This window comes from Eretmochelys imbricata, chromosome 4, assembly GCF_965152235.1.
Source record: "Eretmochelys imbricata isolate rEreImb1 chromosome 4, rEreImb1.hap1, whole genome shotgun sequence".
Classification (NCBI taxonomy): Eukaryota; Metazoa; Chordata; order Testudines; family Cheloniidae; genus Eretmochelys; species Eretmochelys imbricata.
In genome coordinates, this window is record NC_135575.1 from 43,482,223 (window position 1) to 43,506,100 (window position 23,878).

The 23,878-nt window shown below is 39.0% G+C and overlaps 1 protein-coding gene across 2 annotated transcripts in view; it reads right to left on the reverse strand.

The window, feature by feature from the left end:
* BBS7 (Bardet-Biedl syndrome 7) overlaps positions 1 to 23,878 on the reverse strand; it is a 48,733-nt gene that overhangs the window by 15,287 nt on the left and 9,568 nt on the right. For both annotated transcript variants that reach the window (XM_077815181.1, XM_077815182.1), the window contains exons 5-13: positions 20,400 to 20,586; positions 19,058 to 19,130; positions 17,165 to 17,281; positions 15,891 to 16,021; positions 14,100 to 14,184; positions 7,882 to 7,984; positions 5,220 to 5,412; positions 2,178 to 2,252; positions 1,094 to 1,159 (exon numbers count right to left, since the gene is read on the reverse strand). In XM_077815181.1, the coding sequence (XP_077671307.1) occupies positions 1,094 to 1,159; positions 2,178 to 2,252; positions 5,220 to 5,412; positions 7,882 to 7,984; positions 14,100 to 14,184; positions 15,891 to 16,021; positions 17,165 to 17,281; positions 19,058 to 19,130; positions 20,400 to 20,586 (1,030 nt within the window). The remainder of the gene's footprint in view (positions 1 to 1,093; positions 1,160 to 2,177; positions 2,253 to 5,219; positions 5,413 to 7,881; positions 7,985 to 14,099; positions 14,185 to 15,890; positions 16,022 to 17,164; positions 17,282 to 19,057; positions 19,131 to 20,399; positions 20,587 to 23,878) is intronic.

A 23,878-nucleotide genomic window follows, 5' to 3' on the forward strand; every position in this document is an offset into this window, starting at 1 on the left:
CAGTTTTGCACTCACCCCGCATCTCGAACCTCACTCTACCCAAACCAAGTCCTGAATACTTTAATTTGTTGTCTAGATTGCTCTAACCTGTACCAGCTGTCAACAGCTTCAATGGAATTGCCACGGCACAGGGATATCCTACCCACCACCCCTACACATGCCACAGGGGTGGGGCAAGGCATAAGATGCTACTAAAATAGCTTATACCATCTGAATGAAAGATGGCATAGTGGCTGGACTATTCAACCAGTATTCAGGAAACCCCAGTTTAACTTCTAGCTCAGGCACAGGCTTAAATGACTTGCACAAAGTTACAAGGAATTTACCCTGTTACAGGGGGAGTACTGAGGTACATGGATGTTGTGAGGATAAAGGGGGCCAATGCAAAAATCCACTGAAGTCAAGAGATAGATTCCCATTGACTTCAATGGGCTTTGCATCAAGTTCCAAAATCCTGCCTCAATGCAGAGTGCTGGACTAGGTTACTTCTCAACATCCCTTCTAGTCTTACATTTCTATGGTTCTATGAATGGTTTAAGATTAAAAATCAAACTATGCATTTGATCTTATATGTAAATATATAGTCAAGCTTTAAAACTGAGTTAATTTCCGTTCCAAAATCTGAAACAATCTCCCCTTCTTGTTTCTAACTTCTGTTTCCTGGCACGTCTCTCCCTGCGTCATCCTTTTTGAACTTACTCGGAGAAAGTCTCTGTTTCTAGACTCATTTGTGATTTCTTGGCTCCTCCTCTTTTTTCAGAGTCAGAAGTCATTAAGTAAGGATGCTACGCTTTCTCTCCCACACTGCCCCGCTTCTCTTCAGTGGCTTCCAAGGTGAATATTTGTACAAGCAGCTATAAAGCCAGGAGTTCTCATCAGCATCATGCAAGTGACCAGAAATTTCTCAGTGAACAACCAGTGGTCTGAAGACTACCATATAAGAATCACTGGACTTGTCATTCGCTCAAGTTAACACATTCAACCCATTCATTCAGCCTGTGTTCACAAAAGCATAGCACAAGATACATATTTACATTTTCTAGATAAAACACATTTTTGAAAAGTACAAGAAAATGTTTTGTAGCATCTTTACCTTAAGCTCCAGTCTAGTAGTATTTGCTTGGCATCGGTAAGTGGCAAGGAGAAAGTTGCTATTTGGCTGTGAACAATTCAAAATGAAAAACAAAATAAATAAATAAATAAATAAAAATATTTTTGAATTTATGGAAATTTTATCATCAAAACTTTAGCAGCATAGTGACATTTTTTGCTATCTGTGAAAAACTGTTACATGAAAAGTAAACAAGTGAAATCCTGGTTCCACTGAAGTCAATGGCAAAACTGCCATTGACTTCACTGGGGCCAGAATTTCACCCCATATTGTATTAGTAAAGACCAGCTTTCTCTATAAAGATAAAGAATAGGAAATCTTTTGAACACTTTGTTAAAACTGAAAACAAAATATATCTGAAAACTCCATTCTGCAAAATTAAAAAAGATACAATTATCTACCAGTTTCCCCGATATTGTCTCGGCCCAGGATCTGACAAGCTAAATTATCCTAATTATGCAAAGGAAAATTAGTCAGAAAACACACTGTAAGCTAAACCAACATTAGCCAAAGTAATGATCTCACAGAATGATTAAGAAACTCAAAACGAGCAGTAAACCTTTGATGTGCCAAATTAGTCACTAACAAACCAAAAATATTTAGAAGACAATTGTGAAAAAAAAATAGAGACTTCAAAAGATCTTCATAATGCTAATTTCATTTCTGGAATTATTTTTTAAGAAAAAAGTATCTATAAAAATAATGTTTTTAGTCAAACACGAGAATATCTGGAATATAGCGTTTTCATGGCGTCAGTTTGACATTTTAAAGATATACAGTATGTATAAATATAGTGCTCTTTGCCTAATAACTTTCAGTAAAGAAATATACTGGGCCAAAAGTTGACTTCTACTATACTACCAGCCAAACCCAATTTTCCCAAACTTCCTCCCTCCCAACATTTTATTCAGTTTCAGCTATTAAATAAATTATTGTAACTCCTAGGACTTTAAAGTATGAATCTGTAAATCCAAATTCTAATACATAGCAGTTAACAGCTTTCATTCAGTAGTCTCTATACAAGTACAACCATTAACTAATATCTTTACCTTTTTGTGTTACTTACTTCAGAATCACAGCCACTAAAACTAACAACAGCAGAATTTTTATCCACATCCAGTAGGTCTATTGGGACATCACTCTGTGCAGAACATTTAAGGGAAGAAGTAGGGGAGAAAAAAAAAGGTGTAAACTTCTGAATAGTTTCTAATGTATTTATCCTCTAATTATAATCAATTATGTTAGTGAGGAAGATGCAATATAATTGTTTGATAATCTTAATTTGAAAAGGGTAAAAGATTAAATAGATGTTTAGTGCGTTTGTTAAATTAAAATCCCACGACAATTTGGAGATCTTTATCTTCTAAGTCTGTCTTATTTGTAACGTTTTAAACTGCATCTTGTAACTGGAGATTTGTTCTAATATTAGCTAATGTAAGATGTATACCTTTGAAAAGATAAATAAAATAGCAAATGCATTAATTTCATGACTGGGATGCCGTTCTCTTTAATGCACAGACTACTAAATCTCATTCGGAAACAAAGTATCAAAATAGATCTGCATAAATTACCTTTTTAAAATATTTTGGACACAATTAAGTGTTTTTGCTCTAGATTTGTTTCACCTGCTTTGAAGGGAGAACAGCCAGTATTTGGATAAGCTAATGAAAAGGCTTTACAGTATTACGGTTTCTTTAAATTACTTGACGTCCTCTGGCTGAAATGATATTTTTGTAGCTTCATCTAAAATTCAGTGATCCACAATATTCCAGTGCTTCCAATGGAAAAATAGCATTTTGCATTGTTTAGTGTATACTGCTACTTTAGAACTCTAGACCTGATTTACACTTAAAATTTAGGTCAACACAGCTATGTCAGCCAGGGGGGTGAAAGATCCATACCCCAGCATACCTAACCCCCAGTGTAAGAGGCAGCTAGGTTGACAGAAAACTGCTTCAGGACTGGTCTACGCTGAAAACTTACATAAAAGCATAACTATGTTTCTCAGGGATGTAAAAAATCGACACCCAGAGAGTTGTAGCTATGCCAACCTAACCCCAGTGTAGACAGTGCTAGATCGACAGAAGAATTCTTCTGTCGACCTAGCTACCACCTCTTGGGGAGGTGGAATAACTGCAGTGACAGGAGAATCCCTCCAACTGTAGTGAGTGTCTATGCTGAAGTGCTACAGGGATACTGCTGCTCTCCAGCAGCTATACCACTGTAGCATTTTAAGTGTAGATGTAGCCTTTCAGTGTAGGCTGCATCTATACTGTGGGGTTATGCCAACATAGCTATGCTAGTATAGTCCCCATAATGTAGACAAGCGCTAACCTCGGCATTAAATTCAAGCCTAAATCAATTAAGTTTAGCATTTAGTCATGATGTAACTGAGGCTAAGTCTACACTAAAAACACTATAGCAGCACAGCACCCTCCCACTGGTGTAGGTAATCCACCTCCCTGAAAGGCAGTAGCTAGGCTGATGGAAGAATTCTTCTGTTGACCTAGCGCTGTCTATACCGGGGACTAGGTTGGCATAGCTATGTCTCTCAGGGGTGTGGATTTTCTACACTGCTGAGAGACGTAGCTATGCCAGTGTAAGTGTATAGTGTAGACCAGCCCTGATTCAGAGGTGCCATTCAACTGCAGACAACATTCATCAAGTTAGGCTCCATTTGATGAGTCAACCTACCATCAAAGATGATGTTTCCACCAGACACCAATGAAAAAATGTCATGTCGTGTGTGTGTTTTTTTAAAAAAACCTGGCCAGTTTACCTATATTCAATTTCCCCTTAGAAAACATTTTATAAAATTTTTCTCCCTGTATATGCCTCAAAGCTAGTTATATTTAACAGTCAAAGGAGTAGGTACCAAGATAACATTAACTCCAGCTGATGTGATAGAAGGAATAACTAATTTAAGATGGTTGTAAATGGGAAAAATATTTAGTAAAAGATATGTACTAATCAGATTTTCTTCTACATCATTACATCCTACCATCCTCCCAACCCTCAGGAACAGTAAAAGTATTACAAGGGAACCTCACCTCAAGTAGTGATTTTTTTAAAAAGGAAAGGTGTATTTTGATAAGAATGTTCTAAAATAAATTACATTTTTAAATTTAGAGGAATCATTTCCACTGAAGACTCAGCAAAAGCAGAACCAGTTATAAGGTGAAATTCCAGCCCTACTGACATTAGTGGGAGTTTTGCTACTGACTTCAATAAATTTCACCCATAGAGTATTCCAAGAGCAACAGAAGATTCTGCTTTTGCCAAGTGCCTGAGAAAAAAAAGAGAGGACCAGAAAACAAACAAACCTTGTTTGTTTTTTTTTCCCTTTGATAAAGTGGGCCTCCTTTTGGAAGGGAGTCTAGCCTCACCACAGTCATACTTCAAATTCATGCTTTTAGAAACTAGAATTCCATCCTGTGATCTAATCCAGGTTGATGGACCTTTACAACCCTGTCAAATCCCAAGAGGCCAACCCTGGCAGATCATATGGTAGGATTGTGACCTATAATGTTCTAATGCAACTTGGTCAGTACTGAGGACACCAAAATGACCTACAGAACACCAGTATATCACAATTCAGTATGAACACCACATTCAAGATTCTGAACTATATTCTTTATTTGCTACACTTATTAAAAAAAGTGAAGCCCAAGAGTAAACCCAGAAGTTCCACATCAGCCTGCTGATAATTGTATGTCATATGTCTCAGTTTTATTTCAGTATAAAATTATAATCTTCCACTACGTTAAAAGTGTTTAAAATACACCATAAGAGCATATGAAAAGTTTACAGCCAATATTTTTTTCAGTAAGATACAAACTGCAGTTTCGTCTCATAACAATCTAGATATTTATAAAACCTGTATTTCAATGTGATTCTGAACCAGTATTAAAACAAACTGAAAGAGGCTTTTAGCTTTAAAGAAGTCCTTTAAAACCGAACTTGTCAAATTAAAAAAATATATTAATTCAGTAAGCAACAAACAGCTATCAGCATTCTGGATCAAAAAATAAATGTTACAATTTTCTTCATTGTTTAGTTTTAAAGTCATACATTTTTGTTAGATTCTAGGTCTTAAAACACCACTCACCTGTACCAAGACATTATCTATCGCTGTCTGCACCTCTAAGACAAGACTGTAGCTGGCATCATCCTTATTTAATGTAAACTTGTCATTCACACTAAATGCAGGTACTGCTGAAAGAGCAGTACTAGACCGAGAAGACTGCTGGTATTTTTCACGTTCTTGCAATACCTTTATCTGTAAATGTTCCAGCTCATTCCTAAGAAAGAGAAACTGTCAGATGTAAAAATAAAATCCTGAAGGTAACTTTTTCACAGAATGCCCATGAAACTCATTCTGTTTCTGTAAAGTGACTGTTTTCTTTATTTTTTTCCCAGTTAGGACAAAGAGGAATAAAGTCACCAACCACCCTTCCACAGATATTCTGTGGCAAAGCTTTTTTTCCCCCAAACAATCTAAATTACAAAAGAAGGAAATGTACACATTACAACAATATATATAAAAGGAGTACTTGTGGCACCTTAGAGACTAACCAGTTTATTTGAGCATGAGCTTTCGTGAGCTACAGCTCACTTGGCTGTTACTCTGAAACAATATATATGTATTTTTTAAGAGTAGAGAGATTTCAAGAGGATCTACGAAGGAAGACAAAATTTCCCCCAACGATAAATTCCTGATGTGAAATCTCAATGACCACCACATATCAATATTTAGTATCCTCCTTTGATAACATGTGAAATAATATTACTGCTTTTGGATCTACGCAGCTACTCAAAGTTTGGGGCCTTGGGGATGTCCCACTTGGGAGTATAACTTGACAGTGGAGTCTGGTGATTTCTTGTTTATTTACAAGGAATGTACAAAATCCTGCTTCTCTGAATGCAGGGGGGACCAAAATCAAAAGAAGCCATTTCGTAGCTTACAAGCCCAAGCTTTGTTCAGCTAGCACCCTTGACCCAAACCTCTCTCTAGGTTTCTTCAGGGCTGCACTGTGTTTGCAGGCTACTGTTTGGCTTTTACTCTGGCCTTTCTTACTCTTACCTTCTTACACACACACACCCCTTATCCAAGTAAGGACTCAGCAAAACCTCTCTGCCCAGTCAGTCCAAAACTCCTGGATAGTTTCATAACCCCTTTTGTCTTAGGTGGGGGGCTGTGATTAACTTACCCTGATAGTTAAGTTAATTGAAGGACATGTTGTGACATGCCCTATGTTCTTCCTTTTTTCAAAACTATGATAAATTTTGTACAAAGTATGCCTTGTGAGGTATCATTTGAGAACTCATAATCTGCTGAACATTACTGTCCTGGAAAATATGTGTGGCAACATTGTACGTAAAGTTACAAGATTCTACTGTATAATATTGCTCTGACATGTTCCAAAGTTAGATAAACAGACCCAAACCATTTCTTCAGAATATGCAAAAAAGACACACTGACACCGCAGGCAGGTACCATAGTAGGGCAATGTGAAAGCAAATCAAAGAAGAGTGAAACTGACTACACAATGTGCTATGAAGTGTTGTTGTGGGAGAGAACTCCCTCTTCTGGCCTTCAAACAACCCCACAACCTCACCGTCAGATGCAAGCTCGTCACAGACCAGAACATACCAACTGAAAGTGGCACCAGACCCTGCCAGAAAAACCGAAAAACCTGCAGCCATATCTCCACTGCTAAAATGATCAACACCCTCCCTGCAACACACCTTTCAAGATCTCTGGGTCCTACACATGCATATTACAACATGCGGTGTACTTCAGCCAGTGCACTAAATGTCCCACAACAAGTATGTGGATGAAACCAGACAAATCACTATGCTCTTGAATGAGCTCACACACAAGAAAGTGATAAAAGACAAAACTCAAGGCAGTCACTCTGTATCTGACCTATCAGCCCTCATCCTCAAAGGAAACTTGCACAATGCTTTCAAACAATAAGCCTGGGCACGTAAATTCGTAACTTTGCTAGACGCTAAGAATCATGGCCTTAAGAAAGTCACTGTTGTAATAAACCATAAATCCAAACTGTAACCCACTAACCCTCCTTTCTGTCCTATAACTACAGAGGTGTTAACAGGCCACTTCACCTTGAACAGTCCCTTAGAATATGTGCTAACAACTTATACTTATGCTAAGCTATCTATTCCATCTTGTATTTAGCTGTGACACTTTCAGTACCTTTCCCAGACCGGAAGAACTCTCTGTAGCTCTAAGCAGTGGTTCTCAAACTTTAGGACTGGTGACCCCTTTCACATAGCAAGCCTCTGAGTGTGACCCCCCTAATAAATTAAAAATACTTTTTTTATAAATTTAAACACCACATATTCATAAATGCTGGAGGCAAAAGGGGTTTGGGGTGGAAGCTGACAGCTCTTGACCCCTCATGTAATAATGTTGCGACCCTCTGATGGTTCCCAAACCCCAGTTTGAGAAACCCTGCTCTAAAGCTTGTATCTCTCACCAACAGAAGATATTACCTCACCTACTGTATCCATCTATATGTGATGCAAGATGCAAAAAATAAACACACTGTAAAAACCATATGTATTTTCCTCTTTACAAATTTCTAGCTGTTTTGGTAGTTCCAGGGGTTACACAAAAGTATGCTTCACAAGCTGATAGCATTACTTTCATTTCCAGGGGATTATTCCCCCAGATCACCACAGTTTTAAACATAGGTCACATTTTATACTTAGCCTTCTTTACAATTTTCCTTTATTTAAGCTACCTTAAGGATGAAATCTTGTTCTGCATCTCTTGGCTTATCTTTAGTTCTTCACCAGATCCACCTTCCCTATGGACAGGCTCTGTAGTCAGTCCTGTCACCCACCCTGAAAGAAACATACAAAGAACTATGAAAAATTCCTTATAAACTATAAACAAGAAAGTATATGAAAAGTCCTAACTGAGGCACATGGCCTTAACACTGTAGAACATAAGAGGCAGAATTGTCCAGAAGACAGGCAATTAAGGTGTGGGCTCTATTCCCGGTTCTGATACGGACTCAGAACAATAGGTTTGGGCATGGATTTTCAGAGTTGAGTAATTTCCCAATCTGTATAATGGGGACATGGTAGCTATTGTTCTTTAAAAAGCATTTTGAGATCTTTTGATGAAAAGTGCCAATAATGTGCTAATTAATTGTTAATTGCTTAATGCTGATCCTCTAAATGAGGTTCCTATAACACCATGGATAGTTAGTTTTTAAAGGATAAAAATGCAGTAAAATGTTGTATAATGGACTAAGTATGTGGCTCAGCATAGGTACGTGTACTTCTGTTTCTGTATCTCTTAAATCAGTAGTGTTTTGCTACTTTTCACCATGGCATCCAGACTGGAACAAAGAGCACTTGATTTGGTTTTGTCTTGACACCCCAACTATGTTTATTCAAATGGTTTCTAGACCTTTTCAACGATTTCAGCCCCTTTAAAAGGGGGAATAGTGACACAGTATTGTTACAAAATGCACCATGAAAACTAATGTACATGTCCAGTACTGTAGACGCTTGTTTGCGGCAACACATTGTAAGTGCAAATGCTGCTTATGAGCAAAATTTCCCCTGGGAACACTTTCCCTACTGTGAATTGTTGATACGCCCCATAACAGCAACAGCCACGTAGGGCTTGTCTACACTTAATGGAGAATCGACGCTGCTGCGATCGATGCGCTGGCGGTCAATTTAGCGGGTCTAGTGAAAACCCACTAAATCGACCACCGATTGCTCTCCCGTCGATTCCTGTACTCCACCTGATCAAGAAGAGTATGGTGAGTCGACGGGAGAACATCTCCCATCAATGTCACGTAGTGTGGACCCTGCAGTAAGTAGATCTAAGCTACGTCTATTTGGGTTAAGCTATTCACAACTCAAATTGCGTAGCTTAAATCAACTTTTCCCTTTAGTGTAGACAAGGTCTTAGGAGCAACATAGCAAAAGGTTGTTACTAACAAGCGTCTCAAACCTCTCAACCATTTTTCAAACAACAAAAAGCCCCATTAATCAAGGACTATACATAAAAAAAGGCAGAAAATACATAAAAAAATGCTACAGTGCCAAATTCAAATCATAGAATCATAGAATCATAGAATATCAGGGTTGGAAGGGACCCCTGAAGGTCATCTAGTCCAACCCCCTGCTCGAAGCAGGACCAATTCCCAGTTAAATGATCCCAGCCAGGGCTTTGTCAAGCCTGACCTTAAAAACCTCTAACGAAGGAGATTCTACCACCTCCCTAGGTAACGCATTCCAGTGTTTCACCACCCTCTTAGTGAAAAAGTTTTTCCTAATATCCAATCTAAACCCCCCCACTGCAACTTGAGACCATTACTCCTCGTTCTGTCATCTGCTACCATTGAGAACAGTCTAGAGCCATCCTCTTTGGAACCCCCTTTCAGGTAGTTGAAAGCAGCTATCAAATCCCCCCTCATTCTTCTCTTCTGCAGGCTAAACAATCCCAGCTCCCTCAGCCTCTCCTCATAAGTCATGTGTTCTAGACCCCTAATCATTTTTGTTGCCCTTCGCTGGACTCTCTCCAATTTATCCACATTCTTCTTGTAGTGTGGGGCCCAAAACTGGACACAGTACTCCAGATGAGGCCTCACCAATGTCGAATAGAGGGGAATGATCACGTCCCTCGATCTGCTCGCTATGCCCCTACTTATACATCCCAAAATGCCATTGGCCTTCTTGGCAGCAAGGGCACACTGCTGACTCATATCCAGCTTCTCGTCCACTGTCACCCCTAGGTCCTTTTCCGCAGAACTGCTGCCTAGCCATTCGGTCCCTAGTCTGTAGCGGTGCATTGGATTCTTCCGTCCTAAGTGCAGGACCCTGCACTTATCCTTATTGAACCTCATCAGATTTCTTTTGGCCCAATCCTCCAATTTGTCTAGGTCCTTCTGTATCCTATCCCTCCCCTCCAGCGTATCTACCACTCCTCCCAGTTTAGTATCATCCGCAAATTTGCTGAGAGTGCAATCCACACCATCCTCCAGATCATTTATGAAGATATTGAACAAAACCGGCCCCAGGACCGACCCTTGGGGCACTCCACTTGATACCGGCTGCCAACTAGACATGGAGCCATTGATCACTACCCGTTGAGCCCGACAATCTAGCCAGCTTTCTACCCACCTTATAGTGCATTCATCCAGCCCATACTTCCTTAACTTGCTGACAAGAATACTGTGGGAGACAGTGTCAAAAGCTTTGCTAAAGTCAAGAAACAATACATCCACTGCTTTCCCTTCATCCACAGAACCAGTAATCTCATCATAAAAGGCGATTAGATTAGTCAGGCATGACCTTCCCTTGGTGAATCCATGCTGGCTGTTCCTGATCACTTTCCTCTCATGCAAGTGCATCAGGATTGATTCTTTGAGGACCTGCTCCATGATTTTTCCAGGGACTGAGGTGAGGCTGACTGGCCTGTAGTTCCCAGGATCCTCCTCCTTCCCCTTTTTAAAGATTGGCACTACATTAGCCTTTTTCCAGTCATCCGGGACTTCCCCGGTTCGCCACGAGTTTTCAAAGATAATGGCCAATGGCTCTGCAATCACAGCTGCCAATTCCTTCAGCACTCTCGGATGCAACTCGTCCGGCCCCATGGACTTGTGCACGTCCAGCTTTTCTAAATAGTCCCTAACCACCTCTATCTCCACAGAGGGCTGGCCATCTCTTCCCCATTTTGTGATGCCCAGCGCAGCAGTCTGGGAGCTGACCTTGTTAGTGAAAACAGAGGCAAAAAAATCATTGAGTACATTAGCTTTTTCCACATCCTCTGTCACTAGGTTGCCTCCCTCATTCAGTAAGGGGCCCACACTTTCCTTGGCTTTCTTCTTGTTGCCAACATACCTGAAAAAACCCTTCTTGTTACTCTTGACATCTCTCGCTAGCTGTAGCTCCAGGTGCGATTTGGCCCTCCTGATTTCATTCCTACATGCCCGAGCAATATTTTTATACTCTTCCCTGGTCATATGTCCAACCTTCCACTTCTTGTAAGCTTCTTTTTTATGTTTAAGATCCGCTAGGATTTCACCATTAAGCCAAGCCGGTCGCCTGCCATATTTACTATTCTTTCGACTCATCGGGATGGTTTGTCCCTGTAACCTCAACAGGGATTCCTTGAAATACAGCCAGCTCTCCTGGACTCCTTTCCCCTTCAAGTTAGTCCCCCAGGGGATCCTGGCCATCCGTTCCCTGAGGGAGTCGAAGTCTGCTTTCCTGAAGTCCAGGGTCCGTATCCTGCTGCTTACCTTTCTTCCCTGTGTCAGGATCCTGAACTCAACCAACTCATGGTCACTGCCTCCCAGATTCCCATCCACTTTTGCTTCCCCCACTAATTCTACCCGGTTTGTGAGTAGCAGGTCAAGAAAAGCGCCCCCCCTAGTTGGCTCCTCTAGCACTTGCGCCAGGAAATTGTCCCCTACGCTTTCCAAAAACTTCCTGGATTGTCTATGCACCGCAGTATTGCTCTCCCAGCAGATATCAGGAAAATTAAAGTCACCCATGAGAATCAGGGCATGCGATCTAGTAGCTTCCATGAGCTGCCGGAAGAAAGCCTCATCTACCTCATCCCCCTGGTCCGGTGGTCTATAGCAGACTCCCACCACTACATCACTCTTGTTGCACACTTCTAAACTTAATCCAGAGACACTCAGGTTTTTCTACAGTTTCGTACCGGAGCTCTGAGCAGTCATACTGCTCCCTTACATACAGTGCTACTCCCCCACCTTTTCTGCCCTGCCTGTCCTTCCTGAACAGTTTATAACCATCCATGACAGTACTCCAGTCATGTGAGTTATCCCACCAAGTCTCTGTGATTCCAATCACATCATAGTTCCTTGACATCACCAGGACCTCCAGTTCTCCCTGCTTGTTTCCAAGGCTTTGTGCATTCGTATATAAGCACTTGAGATAACCTGTTGATCGCCCCTCTATCATTTGCTGCTCTAAACATTATTTTTACGATCCAAACCTACCGTACTTTGCACTCCTACTGCAGTTTACCTTAGGAAGCCCACAGCTAGATATTTTCCTTCCTCCACCTCTGTCAAGGTTCCTCCCCCACTCTGAACTCTAGGGTACAGATGTGGGGACCTGCATGAAAAACCTCCTAAGCTTATCTTTACCAGCTTAGGTCAAAACTTTCCCAAGGTACAAAATATTCCACCCGTTGTCCTTGGACTGGCCGCTACCACCACCAAACTAATACTGGTTACTGGGGAAGAGCTGTTTGGACGCGTCTTTCCCCCCAAAATACTTCCCAAAACCCTGCACCCCACTTCCTGGACAAGGTTTGGTAAAAAGCCTCACCAATTTGCCTAGGTGACTACAGACCCAGACCCTTGGATCTTAAGAACAATGCACAATCCTCCCAACACTTGCACCCCCCCTTTCCTGGGAAATGTTGGATAAAAAGCCTCACCAATTTGCATAGGTGACCACAAACCCAAACCCTTGGATCTGAGAACAATGAAAAAGCATTCAGTTTTTTACAAGAAGACTTTTAATAAAAAATAGAAGTAAATAGAAATAAAGAAATCCCCCCTGTAAAATCAGGATGGTAGATATCTTACAGGGTAATTAGATTCAAAAACAGAGAACCCCTCTAGGCAAAACCTTAAGTTACAAAAAAGATACACAGACAGAAATAGTTATTCTATTCAGCACAATTCTTTTCTCAGCCATTTAAAGAAATCATAATCTAACACCTACCTAGCTAGATTACTTACTAAAAGTTCTAAGACTCCATTCCTGGTCTATCCCCGGCCAAGACGACTACAGACAGACACAGACCCTTTGTTTCTCTCCCTCCTCCCAGCTTTTGAAAGTATCTTGTCTCCTCATTGGTCATTTTGATCAGGTGCCAGCGAGGTTACCTTTAGCTTCTTAACCCTTTACAGGTGAGAGGAGCTTTCCCCTTCCCTTTATATTTATGACAACCTCTTTCAGAGCTTTCCCAAAAAATCCTCTTATAGCTTCTGTGATCTTTACAGTAACATTACCGCAGACAGTGAGGAACCGCAGGGAGACTTTAGAGCGGATCCACAGCTGGTATAAATTGTAATAGCTCATAACTATTAAGGCAAGGGAGCTAACAATTTACACCAGCTGAGGATCTGCCCCACAGCCTGTTAGCCTTCTGCGAATTGCACTGTACACACAAAGTAAACATTTGCCATTGACTCAGTCTAAAACCTACTATGAAGGTTAACACGATTAAAACTTGGATTTCAGCATATCAGGTTTGAAACCCAACAATAATTTAAAAAGTGAGCTTTTACTGTTTTAAACTATTGAGCAAAACACATACAACACTTTTCTTACTAGATGTCCCCCACGGACAGACCAGTGCTATCGGGGGTCTACTGAAGGCTTCAAGTCTATATAAGCCTCCTTATGAAGAACAATCTTGTTTTCTAATTTCCCAAAAGTGGCTGCTTTGAGAGCTCCAAAAATTCAGTACTACTGAAAAGGCAAAAGAAGCAAAACAAAGCTGTTACACACTTAGCAAGATGCATATTCATGATGAAGAGGGACATGGAAAAGACAGACTAGGAACCAAAAAAGGATACTATTCATAATTACAAAATTATAAAACTGTAAACAATTCCATCAGGTATAAAATCTAAACATTTCTAATGTACTCATCACTGTGTTATACAGCTGCCTATACCTGACAATAACTAACTGCTGTAGTATGCTATAATGAGATATAAAGTGAAAAACCACAGGGTTTTAATACAATTTAAAATATATACAATAAAATGTTTCCCACACTTAAAAGTATTTTAATAGAAGAAAATTTTGAGTCAGAATACTATTTTTTGTAACCAGAACAAATTACACTGTATTAATACAATTCCAGCTCCATTAACAGCACAGTTTGCTTAACCACTGTAATACCGATAGCCAAAATTCTTTAAGTATTTAATAGACAACTTACCTGAATATGTGGATGCTAAGATTTCATCATACCCATCCTTTCCTACACAGCCACCCTGGATAGATGTGATGCTCTCTGACAAGGCCTAAAAAATAAAAACAGACGAGCACTCAGAAGATACATGACTTTATTCATTTTATATGAGTGCTGTTTAAGGAAAAAAAAAACACTTCCCCTTCTTTAACTGTAGTGCAGAAAAATCTATTCAGATACACAACCGCTCAAAAGTATAAGAAATACTTAATTACCGGTTATTGTGTTTCAGCACATATATTTTTGGTTCTACTGTGTATGTACCTTGAAAGACATATTAGGAACCGGTTTATAAAGTAAAACCTTGATGCACAATCTAATTTTCAAACAGTAATTACCAGAATGTGCTAGAAGGAAAGATGAGTGACTATGAATTAAATACACTATTTTAAACAATTAGTAATAAATACAGCCCTACCAGAAAATATAGACTTTAAAGAGTCACTTGTTTATTTAAGAGAAAAACAAAATCAATGTTTTAAAGTTTTGGAGGCGTTTTTTGTTTGGTTGGCTGCTGTTTAGATTGTTTTACTAACCTGAATTAGTAACACGAGTTTTTTTTTGTTTTTTTTTTGTAAAATAAAGAGACTTTGCAAAATGTATTTTTACCATTTGTGCGGTTTAATTTTAGCATTTCATTCAAATTGACTGGCCTGTTTCACTTTCTGGTTTTCACATATTAGCACATTGCTTTTGTGTTGGAGTTTCTACCATTATACGGAAGCATGAAATTTTAACACACAAATGACATTTTTTAATTCATAACTGTTTTGGTAAGCCCTTGGCCATTTTTGTAATTGCTACTATACAGTGTACCTAAAAATAAAATGAAGTACAGCACTGAACAAACCAACTTTTAAACACTCTTTGAGAGCATATAAAAATATAGCTATATTGTGCAGAAAGAACAGCTGCAGACCATTTAAATAAATAAATTTATATAAACTGTTTAATAATGACCGAAGATCAAGGAAGACAGTCCAAATACATATCTATGGCATACCATTCGTTTAACTGTGTAACAATATAATTTGAGCCCTTCCAAATTCACAGTCCATTTTGGTCAATTTCACAGCCACAGGGTTTTAAAATTAGTCAATGTCACATTTTCAGATGTTTACATCTGAAATTTCAGGGTGGTGTAATGGTAGGGGTCCTGACCCAAAAGGCGGTCAGTGTGGGAAGAGTCACAAGGCTATTGTAGGGGGGTCGTGGGATTGCTCCCCTTACTTCTGCCTGCTGTTCGCAGGGGCGCTGCCTTCAGAGCTGGGCAGCCAGGGAGCTGGCACCCAGCTCTAAAGCCAGTGCCACCACCAGCAGCAGCGCAGAAGGGAGGGTCGCTGGGTATGGAGGGGTAGATTACCATATGTTAGGTTTTGCCAGCAGTCTCCTGCCCAAGTGGAGCCGCGGAGCTCCCTGCAGCCGGGGGCTGACAGCTGGAGCCATGGAGCTTCCTGTAGCCGGGGCAGATCCCTGCAGTGGAAGAGGAAATCTCATCCCCCCCCATCCCTGGCCGGGACTAACAGCTGGAGCCCTGCGCAGGATAGGAGCCCTCAGCTGGGTGCCAGATTTCACAGGGAGATCAGATTTCACAGTCCGTGATGTATTTTTCATGGCTGTGAATTTGGTAGGGCCCTAAATATAGTTACAAATAAAAATTAAGAAATTAAACAATTATAATTTATTTCTTTTTTAAATTTAAAGCAAAGAAATTTAAAATATGCCCTGCGAAGAGGGCATTTCTTGTGATGAGCTTACATGATCATATCGAAGGACAGGCTCATTTGTGCAGTCGAAGTTATAGATTTCTAACATACCATCATCTCGGCCAACAAGTAATTCTTTAACTCCATCACCCAGAATGTCAAAGTTATCAATACATAAGATACCTAAAAATAAAGAAAAAACCCTCTTATGAACAACAAACTGACTGCTCATTTAATCTTTTGTCTTACAATGAATGATTTGCAAAGTCATCCATAAAAAAGGTATTCTAGTGCATTAGTAGTCTTGAAAAAACAAATTGATAGAGCATTCTTGGTAAGTTTGTAAAGTTTTACTAATGCCATTTTTGGCTTCTGAGTAAAATGAGTGACTTCATCACTTTGTTATGAGAAACAATGTACTGGACTAAGTAGGTAAAAAGCAGAACTATATTCCAATGCAAAGCACAGAAATAAAGAGACTTAATAGAAATGAACTGTAAAGAACCCAAAACCAAATCTAAGATTCAGGCCCCTTTAAAGCATCTCACAATCACCCAAAATCAAAATCACTCCTCATATTTGAAAGATGACATCATACTAAGAAGTTTACTAAAAATATTTTTGAGAGACAAAATGCTCTACAGGCATATGGGATAACTGGGTTCTATTCATGGTCCTTCCCTTTTCAGGGGAACAACACCTGAGACTGCTGCAGAGGCAGCATACTAAACATAAAAGGGAATCAATGTCCTGGAAGTCACAGCAATAATTTTTGGCCAATTAAAGAATAGGGGAGCTTCAAAAAGAGCCTTGTCCAATCCTCAGACTGAAAGCAGTTGCAAAGTAACCAAAAACAACAGTACACAGGGACAGTGATAACCTCTACTGTGGGAAGAATTCAAAATGCCACAAGTTTGGAAAAATAGGATATTCATGTTTGGATTTAAAAGTACAACCACTACTATAGCAGATAGTCAAATTATATATACAAAATAATTTAAAGGAGTTTATTTTTTTTAAAAGTCATCTTAAAATAGTAAACAAAAGCATATCAAATGAGAACCAGAAATAACCTGCATGAAGAATAAGAAAAAAAAAACCAAGACAAAAACCATAATTAAACATCTTCAGCAAGAGGTCAAAAGCCAGGAAGTGGAGTACTCAAGTTACTGTAAAATACAGGCAAAACTGTGATGACTCTTCAAAATATTTACCACAACACAAAAAATGCCCATAGGTATAATGAAATTTACTAGTAACTTTATTTCATACAGCCTTGTGTATAATGGAATGCCAGTGATCTGGAAACATTACCAGGGTACATACCTCCTCTCTTCTTCTCATTTCTGATTTCCCACTTATGTACTGGAGAGGCACTTGAAACCTGAATGAGACCAAGTTTCCCATCAGATGTTCCAAACAGAAGTTCTTCTCCAGAATCACCTAAGCATATAGGTACTATATTGGTTCTATTTTTTACACTATTCAAATCTTTTAAAAACTTAAGTCTTTTCTTTAACATTTTCCTTCAGAATGTAATGTCTGAATCACAAAATATTCAAATCTATGCTCTGCAACAGAGTTACCAGACTTTTTCAAAACATAGTTGGCAGAAACAAGGCTAGAACTTCTGAAGAAGGACACAAACATCTTGAGAACTACGGGTATTTTAATAAATTGTTCATTCCTGCTGTTCTTACATGCATGCATCTCTCACTGAGCTCAACAGCTGTTTATATAATGTCCTGCTCCTTTTACATTAATACTGAATACATTAAAGTAAGGATATTCTTCACAGCTTCTGACAAGACTAGCAAGAGAAGTACTACCCTCCCATTCCTCTCTCCCCCGCCATTAGATTGATCTACCTTATATGGTTTGTGGCGAGGTCTTCAAAAAGACAAGGAGCACAAACAAACAAAACTACCTCACTTGTTCACCTCCCTGGATAAGGGCTGCAGAGTCCATCTTCCACTAAGTGGGATTTAAAAGGGAAATTTATTTTCCCTCCCAAACCAGCTGCTGCCATCACAATGCTACTTTCAAATGGCCCGACTGAAAGAAAATGGATTAGGAGCTGGATTAGAGCCATTCGTTACGTTTTTTCACCTATGGTGCTAAATTCAGGTGACAAAGATAGCAAAAGGACTAGCTAAACAATTTTAAAAACTTTAAGGTTGTATCTACACTCCAGAGACTATGCCAGCATAGGATCCAGAGACAGAAAAAGGTATGTGGGAGAAACTATCAAGCCCTTCCCCTTCTGAACAACTCCCATGCCCAAATTGCTGCAGGCCTCTCTCACCATGTGTGGATAGGAGGCTATGATATTCCCCGAGGTTCCACTTCATGCCTCTTAGTGCTTGGGTATGCTTAAAACACTGCAGTGGCACAACTACACCACCGTAGCACTTGAGTGTAGACACTGACTATGCTGACAGGAGGGCTTCTCCCACAGGCATAGAGAAACCAGAATAAATCTTCTATCAACCTAGTGCTAGTTTACACTGGGGTTAGGTCAGTATAGCTGTCTCTCACACCTGCACGAGATGTAGTTATACTGAAGTAAATTACTGGTGTAGGTCGGGCCTTAGCCTCTTACTCCTGCCTGAAGGGGACAAAGGCTGCACTTATAACACTAGTGCTAGTTATGTTTCTATATGAAAAATGGAGCTTTGGACATATGAAACTTTGATTAGAAGACTAAAAGGAATCTTGCTTTGTCTCTTAACCAGAGCAATTCTGTTATTGGCAATGAGCTGTTCAGGTGATTTACAGAATTTTTTTTAAACTAAAAAGGCAAACTAACAACAGTCTCAAATGATAGATGAGAAGAATGTGTGATATTGAAAAAAATTAATCAAACAGGATTTAATGTGTCAAAGAAATATTTAAAAGGTGGTGTTTGATTCCTGAATAATTTCCAAAAAATATGTATAATCTCTTGGAGTGAACAAATTCTGAACTAATTAGAAATGTTCTGACATAAGTGAATCAGTCACATTTCTATCAAAGCTACCAAATTTTATATGTAAACTATTGTAAGAAACAACTGCATGGTCAGAGCTGCATGGTCAGACCCTTTTTGCAATTTTAACACCAGCTTCTAGACAATGTTAACCAAGGTTCTACAATATTTGTAAATAAGACATCCAGATTTTGATATTTTTATTTAAAATACATTTCAGTGAAATACTAATATATTTAAGATCTAGTTACCACCATTTCCATTGTTTAAAGCAAGAACAGTAGGTGGTCCAGAAACTTCCACTTCATATAGCAAATCAGACCCCTACAGATGAAGAAAGAAAGAAAAAAAAAGTTAAAATGATCCAAAAACCCCATTAAAAAAATCACTTAAAATTGCATAAGTATGTGTATTCTTTGTTATACCTATGGATAAACTTTAGTTATCCAAATGTGATGCATGTTTTGGTAATCTTTCAAAAACTACAGAACAGTGAAGTGTATAAATGGAGTACAAGACTGGCTTTCTTTAAAAAGATGTTAAATAAAATGTATTTCTAGTGTTTTTAAAACTCAGTTTTTGTGGCAATATAACCTGAAAATTCATGTACCAACACAGCTGCCAACATTCACGTGGTAAATAAACACCGCGACTTTCACAATAAGCCAGCAATCAAGCTAATGCCATTTCAAAACAAGGCCAAAACAAGCCAATCCCTAAGAACCCAAACACGCTACGTGACTAGATCCCCTCCAGCGTGCAGTCTGGGACTGTGGTGGGCCTGCTGTGCACCCCTGACTCTCTCCCCCTCTTGCCCCTGCTCCCCCCCCTTCTTCCTGATTGCCAGGAGCCAATCAAAAAAAAAAGAAGCAACAAGCTACAAGCCAAAAGCTAGCCAACAAGCAACTCACAAGCCAATTAAGCCAAAAACAAGCCAAATTTCTGCATTTTTTTCACGGGTTTGGCATGTCTGGTATAAATGTAATTATCTTTCTTGTAACTCTATAAATCAAAACATTAATTACTAAAACTTGATCTGATGAAGTGATTTATTCAAATTGAAAATGTATATACTATGAGAGACAGATATAAGCTCCCATCCTACAAACACATGGGTTTAAATTTTACTCATATGAGTAGTGCCACTGAAACCAATGAGACGACTCACTTAAGTTATAAGGAACTATAGCTTAAGTTAACGATACATGTGAGTAAAATGTAGGATCAAGGTCTAAGCAAGTGCACCCTCACCCCTACCTCTACCTTTTAGCAGAAATTTCACTGATCCTTACCTCACTAGCCTACAAATGGTAATTCTTATAAAAACACCACTCATTTCATTTCTCAGCAGATTTAAGAGTAGTAGTAGTAGACATCTTCTACATTATAAAATATGCTATAGAATATTTATAGCCAATACACAAAGCATACTTCATGATGCGTTAGATTGGATATTTTACAATAGTGTTTGTGTGCTTACTTAACATTTCACAAAAATCAGTAATTCACAGTGGATCTTTTAGTCATTAGTGTGAATTAGTGAGGTTCTATGGTACTAGTAAAGGAAGTGACAAAAAAGCAAAGATTTTTAACCTGTAAAACTCTAAGGACTCTATCCTGGCATGCCAATATTGGTCTAATGCAAGACAGTTTCTCCACTGGAAGACAGAGGACATCATTGATTTTATCTCCTGACAGGTAGTAGTGCTGGTCCTTGCAGTCACAGTAATGGTTATAGATATAGCTTGCACAAAGAAAGAGATCTGCTCCCGATATATGCCTGAGAAAAAGAAAAGTATTTAATTTTGTCAGCATTTCAAGTTATAGTGATATTCTCTTAGACCCCAATATACATGTGGATCAAGTTACACACATGTATAACTGTTTGTATATTCAAGGCCTTAGGTGAGCAAAATAAGCAATTAATCTGTTTAAATAGATTAAACCTGTTATTTTCTACAAACTATAAAATCATATAGTTTACATTCCTTTATTTTTTTTTCTGTAGTTTATTTTCATCTCTGCAAAAGGGTCTGCAGACAAAAAATGCTAAAGAGACCTTACTAATACACTTCATAATATAAATTTAAAGAGAAACAAAATTATTTAAAAGAAAAGAAATGCCCTCTTGATAAAAGCATGTTCAGGCAGAATTCCCCCTAAGCCTTCTAGAACAGGATGAGAGAACATAAAAAATGATCTCCATGTGTGTCTTAAGAGAAGTAGTTAAGGCATTTTTAAAATACATTTTTAGAAGCACAATATAAGCTGGGTGCATGGGGGCATTGTTTTGATTTAGGTTTTTTTGGTAAATATATTAGATAAAATTTTGGTGAAAGGTGAGCAAGAGAAAGGGCTCAGTTTAAAAAAAAAATGAATGGGAGTAGAAAATTTAAGTATGATGGAGCAGTAACCCTTTTGGACTTTGGAGGAACACTCCAAAAAACTAATTAAACATTGAAGATTAACTGTAAAGCAAAAACAACAATTGAGTGAACACAGACTCTTGAGTTAAAATGACTCACCATAACTAGAATGCTGAAATAGAAGGGTGGCATTCTGCACACAAGTAAGTTTTAATTAAGGCCTTGGGTAAATTTTCTAATGTGCCCAAGTTACTTTAGGAGCCTAAATTCTATATTTAAGAGTGACTGAGGCATTAATCCCTTGTCTATAGAGGTTTTAGCCACCAGTGAAGCCATACTGCCATAGTTATAATAGTTCAAACTTCCACTGTGGACATGTATTACAACCATGTATTGTGTACACACTGGGGTTTGTACCATTATAACTGCATTGATCAAAAAGCTAAAATCTAGAGTGTAAACAAGTCCTATGTAAAGTTACACTCCTCCCCCATGAATATCTGTTAATTTACTGGTCACTGAAAGCATTCCACAATGCAGCATTCTGCGACACCCTAAGTATCAGGAGTCTCATCACATATGATGGATTGCAGTGTTACATTCTGGATATCTTCAGTCAACACAGAAAATTAACATTTTTCAGTCAACCAATTAGGTCACTTTTGGAATGATGTTTTGCCTCACCTACCACGTAAGTAGCAATGAAATGATTAAATGTAGTTCAATATGATTTTTCTTAAACTGAGTCACAAAGTTGCAAATATTTTGTACTGAATGAAGCTTTGAGAATAAAGTTAAGTAGATTTAATATTTATGTTCCTAGGTTACTTATAAGAGCGACTTAAAAAGTTATACTTAATACTCATTGAGAAGACAAATACAAAAAAGAAAAGCATACCGATCTGTTTTTTGGCAGCCCGTTTCAAAAATTATGTCTACATTAATAAATGTGGCAATTCAATGGCAAGCTCCATTTGTTTCACTGCATAACAGGACTGTCTATCATACCAGTATTAAAATTACTCACTTCTTCACTTACTGCCACCTTGTGGCTCTCAGAGGTGACTCAATCCAACTCTCACACATCAGCAGAAAGACTTCCGCGGATTTAAAAAGAGTTAAAGCAGAGCCCAACTTCCCTTCCTACTCACTCCTCCTGCCAAGACGTTTACAAAGTTGGTCCCCTTCTGATCTTGTGGATAAATTACATTTAAACACTTTTTGTAAAGCGGGAGGAAGAAGATTTACAGTGAAGGAGGTGGCCAAAATTATTAAACTAGGTTCTAGTTCATTTTACAGGATTCTGACAGTGTAACATTTTCTTTACTTTAGGGCTTTATAAAAGCCTTATCTATAGGTATGACAACAGACAGATAGACAAAGAGGTATAATTATTATTCAAGTGTGTATAGATACAGATACATACACACACAAATTAATACTTTAAGAGTGTTTTTGACTGCTCTAAATCCTGTTTCTTCTCCCTAACAGGCCACTCCAAGTTAAAGTATGGAGAAAATATTTTTAAAACATGGTTTTTAATTTTTATTAGCATACTGTCCCTGCATGCCTTTATTGTACATATCCTGCTGCACTAGTCACTCTGCCATTTGCTCCATGTAGTAGTCAAGTCAGCCCAGCACCCCAAGTGGAATGTTCGATAAACATTAAAAAAACATTAAAAAAAAAATCAGCAGTAAGACTGTAAAGAGAACATTTATTACAACAACAAAAATTGTACTCCATTCCAAGGCCATACTAATGGAAGTTTAGTGAGACTGATCAAGACACTGGAGGGAGCTATAATGGGTGTAGGATGGGTTAGGGAGAATGGGTAGAAAAGAAAGCCGAGTCAGAGAAACAAATCAGGTCTCCCAGCAGAGCACCTTCAGCCACTGCTGTATGAACTCTACATTCATGCTGGTGTAAGATTCAAATATGGCAATTAAGTTAATATTTACATGAACATGGAATGGAGCGCTAGTTTTGACACACATGTTTGGAGAGAAGGTTGAACTTCTTGATATTATTTCAGTTTAGCCTTCAGCTAGCAAAAAGCATGTTGTACACTGGTTTATAATGTCAAGGCTTTCTCCTCAACCTGAACAGTTAAACGCGTTTGGTTAGTTGGATACAGGTTACAGAAATGGAACTAACTTGCAAATGATGAGCATCCACCCTCTGAAGACATGTCTATATAGTGCAGCAACACAAACTACAGGGGTGTGATTTCTGGAGCTCACTGACTGGTCTGTGCTGACATTGCTGGTGCATACTATAAGTTCTCCAGTGCACTTGAATGCACTGCTGAATGTTTTAACAGCACTATGTTCAAGTGCACTAAGGAACTTTTAATGCACACCAGCAGGGTCTGCATGGACCAGTTAATGTGCAACATGTTAATGATCTTTAGAAATCACATCCCCTTACTGTGCACTACACCAGTGGTTCTCAACCAGGGGTCCAGAGCCCCCTGTGGGGCTGCAAACAGATTTCAGGGGGTCCGCCAAGCACGGCTGGCATTAGACTCATTAGGGCCCAAGGCAAAAAGTCCTGTCACATGGGACTGCAGCCCAGGGCCAAGCTCCACCACCCGGGACTAAAGCCAAAGCCTGGGCAACTTAGCTTCACTGTACCCCCTATGGTGTGGGGTCCCGGGCAATTGCCCTCCTTGCTACCCCCTAACATCGGCCTCGGCTCTTATAT